General features: G+C 44.3%; 1 protein-coding gene across 1 annotated transcript; it reads right to left on the minus strand.

The window, feature by feature from the left end:
- Positions 1 to 1,214: 1,214 nt before the first annotated feature.
- OR5A1 (olfactory receptor family 5 subfamily A member 1) lies at positions 1,215 to 2,253 on the minus strand. Its single transcript, XM_017890798.1, has one exon. It carries the CDS (start codon positions 2,232 to 2,234, stop codon positions 1,287 to 1,289), a length of 948 nt encoding a protein of 315 aa, XP_017746287.1. The 5' UTR covers positions 2,235 to 2,253; the 3' UTR covers positions 1,215 to 1,286.
- Between the last annotated feature and the right edge of the window lie 573 nt (positions 2,254 to 2,826).

Below are 2,826 nucleotides of genomic sequence, written 5' to 3' on the forward strand. Positions count from 1 at the left end.
CAAATTCCCATCAATAATAGACTGGATAAAGAAAAGATTGTACATATATACCATGGGATACCATGCAGCCATAAAAGGAAGGAGTTAGTGTTCTTTGGAGGGGCATGGATGGAGCTGGAAGCCATTATCCTCAGCAAACTAACACAGGAACAGATAACCAAATATCCCACGTTCTCACTTATAAGTGAGAGCTAAACAGTGAGAACATATGGACACAGAGAGGGAACAACACACACTGGGGCCTGTCAGGGGGCAGGGAGGAGGGAGAGCATTGGGATAAATAGCTAACGGATGTGGGGCTTAATACCTCAATACCTTAATAATAATGTGGGTTGATAGGTGCAGCAAATCACCATGACACGTGTTTACCTATGTAACAAACCTGCACGTCCTGCACATGTATCCCAGAACTTAAAATAAAATAAAATTAAAAGAAAAAAATACAACATTTAGCAAAATATTAAAGAAAAATCAAGGAGGTTCTGACTGAGTAGGCAGTTTAGAGGACTGAGACTGAGAAAAGAAGAGTATCGGTGTGACACCATTAGACTCAAATTTCCCCAGCCCTTACATAGCTGAGATAGAGAGAAATGGCAGCCAAGGGGAATGTCCTTCAGCATTTGCTCAGCAAATCACTCAGTAGCTATAATGGGAATTCAACAGGGAGATCCTAGAGAGGGCATTTGATGAGGTGTCATCTTGGTCTTGTCATTTACCTTAACTACACACAGTGTATCTTTTCAGACTCTGCCATATGCTGATAACAAGAGTTATATACTTATACTACTTTTGGGCTGTTTTTTGTTGAATGTGGACTGCAGCATTTGGGCAGACCGTGGGCTCTAGAGTCAGGAAGGCCTTGGTGTGAATCAGAGTTCTGCCCCTTCCTTGGTGACCCTGAGCAAGTTAGTTTTCCTTGCTGACACATCGTTTCCTTATTTTGTAACATAGGGGATAGTTCAATGTGTATTTTACTACTGCAATGAGTATTTAATTAAATAACTTTTGTGCCTGGTACATACTAAGTGCTCAATAAATGTTAGTTATTGTGATTATTGTGGAGGTTCTTTTTTTTTTTCTGAAGAAATTCCTTTTCCTTTTTGGCTATCTATGGCACGGTCAGTAGACAAGTGACCATGAGGAAGGGTGAGAGGAACCTGGAGGGAAGAGTCTCCACGTTCAAGTAAGAGCACCAAATGTCCCCCTTGCCTGAGGCAGAGGTGGAGGTGAAGGCTTGGATCATTTAATTCTCCAGCAATGTGGATAAATAAGTTTCTACACATGACCTAAGAAAACACTTTCTTCCTTTTCAACACCTTCCACAGGGCATTCTTGATCTCTTTGTTCCTCAAACTATAAATGAGAGGGTTCAGCATGGGGATCACCAGTGAATAGAAAACGGACACCACCTTGTCCCTGCCTAGTGAGTAGGTGGAGCTGGGTCGCAGGTACATGAAAAGGGCTGTCCCAAACAGCAGAGTCACCACCATCAGATGCGAGGCACACGTGTTGAAGGCTTTCCATCGGCCCTCTGCTGAAGGGATCTTCAGGACAGCAGACACTATGTAACCATAGGAGATAAGCAGTTGGAGGAATGATGTTCCTCCTACAGTGACCACCATGAGGAAATTCACCACTTGACTGAGGAAGGTGTCAGAGCAAGACAGAGCCAGGACTGGTGGGAGGTCACAGAAGAAGTGGTTAATGATGTTGGGTCCACAAAAGTGAAGCCTAAATATGGAGCTGGCCTGGATCAGGGAGCTCAGGAAGCCACCAACATATGCCCCAGCCACCATGCGTGTACAGAGGCCCTGGGTCATGAGAGTGGGGTAGAGAAGGGGGCGGGAGATGGCTGCATATCGGTCATACGCCATAGCAGTCAGGAGGAGGCACTCAGACAGTCCCATGCCGACAAAGAAAAAAAACTGAGCAGCGCAGCCCACAAATGATATGGTCTTCTGCTCCCAGAAGAAGTCAGTGAGCATCTTGGGAGCCACAGCAGAAGAGTAGCAGATGTCAATGAAAGATAAGTTGCTTAGGAAGAAGTACATGGGTGTGTGCAGATGGGTGTCACCCCTGATCAGAAAAATGAGGGCCAGGTTCCAGGCCAGGGTCGTAAGATAGATGCCCAGGAAGGTCACAAAGAGGAGCGCCTGGAGTTCTGGATGGTCTGTGAATCCCAGGAGGATGAACATGGTCACTGATGAGCTGTTCCAGGGTTTGGTTATGGACATGCTTCCTGTGGACCACAAGGACAAGATGCAGACCTGAGATAGTAATGACAGTCCGCATTACAGGTGGTATTAGCAAATAATTACAAAACACATGAGAGGGAAGGCAGAGGATTACAGGTTACAGCTTTATGCAAAGACTGTTTCTCTTTTTTGGTCTCAGTCTCAGTCTCTCTCTCTCTCTCTCTCGAAGGCAATTGCAGTCATCATCTTAAATATTAAGGCAGTATAGTGTAGCTGATATGAGTTTGAACTTTGGATCCCAAATCCCTAGGATCAACTCCTGCCTCGACCATTTACTAGTCGTGTTACTTCAGGTGAGATAGCTAACATCTCTGGCTTCAACTTATCCTTAAAACGGGATGATAGCAATTACTTTATAGATTTGTTTTAAGTGCCTGACACATAACAAGTGACCAGTGAGTAGTTATTAGGACAGTCCTGTGTGCCTCAGGTGAGTCAGGTCATGCCTTGGAATAACTATTCATCTCCTTTACCTAAGTTTCCACATTAGGAGGGAAAGATCAATGGAACTAGGTTCAGCTATGTAGTTGTGAGATGATTAATGAGATAGAATGTTTTTAAAGGAAAAGGA

This window comes from Rhinopithecus bieti, unplaced genomic scaffold (genome assembly GCF_001698545.2).
Source record: "Rhinopithecus bieti isolate Rb0 unplaced genomic scaffold, ASM169854v2 scaffold_19722, whole genome shotgun sequence".
Classification (NCBI taxonomy): Eukaryota; Metazoa; Chordata; class Mammalia; order Primates; family Cercopithecidae; genus Rhinopithecus; species Rhinopithecus bieti.

Bases quoted from the DNA above. Each gene is read 5' to 3' on its own strand.
- OR5A1 (XM_017890798.1), bottom strand. From the start codon at position 2,234: ATGTCCATAACCAAACCCTGGAACAGCTCATCAGTGACCATGTTCATC.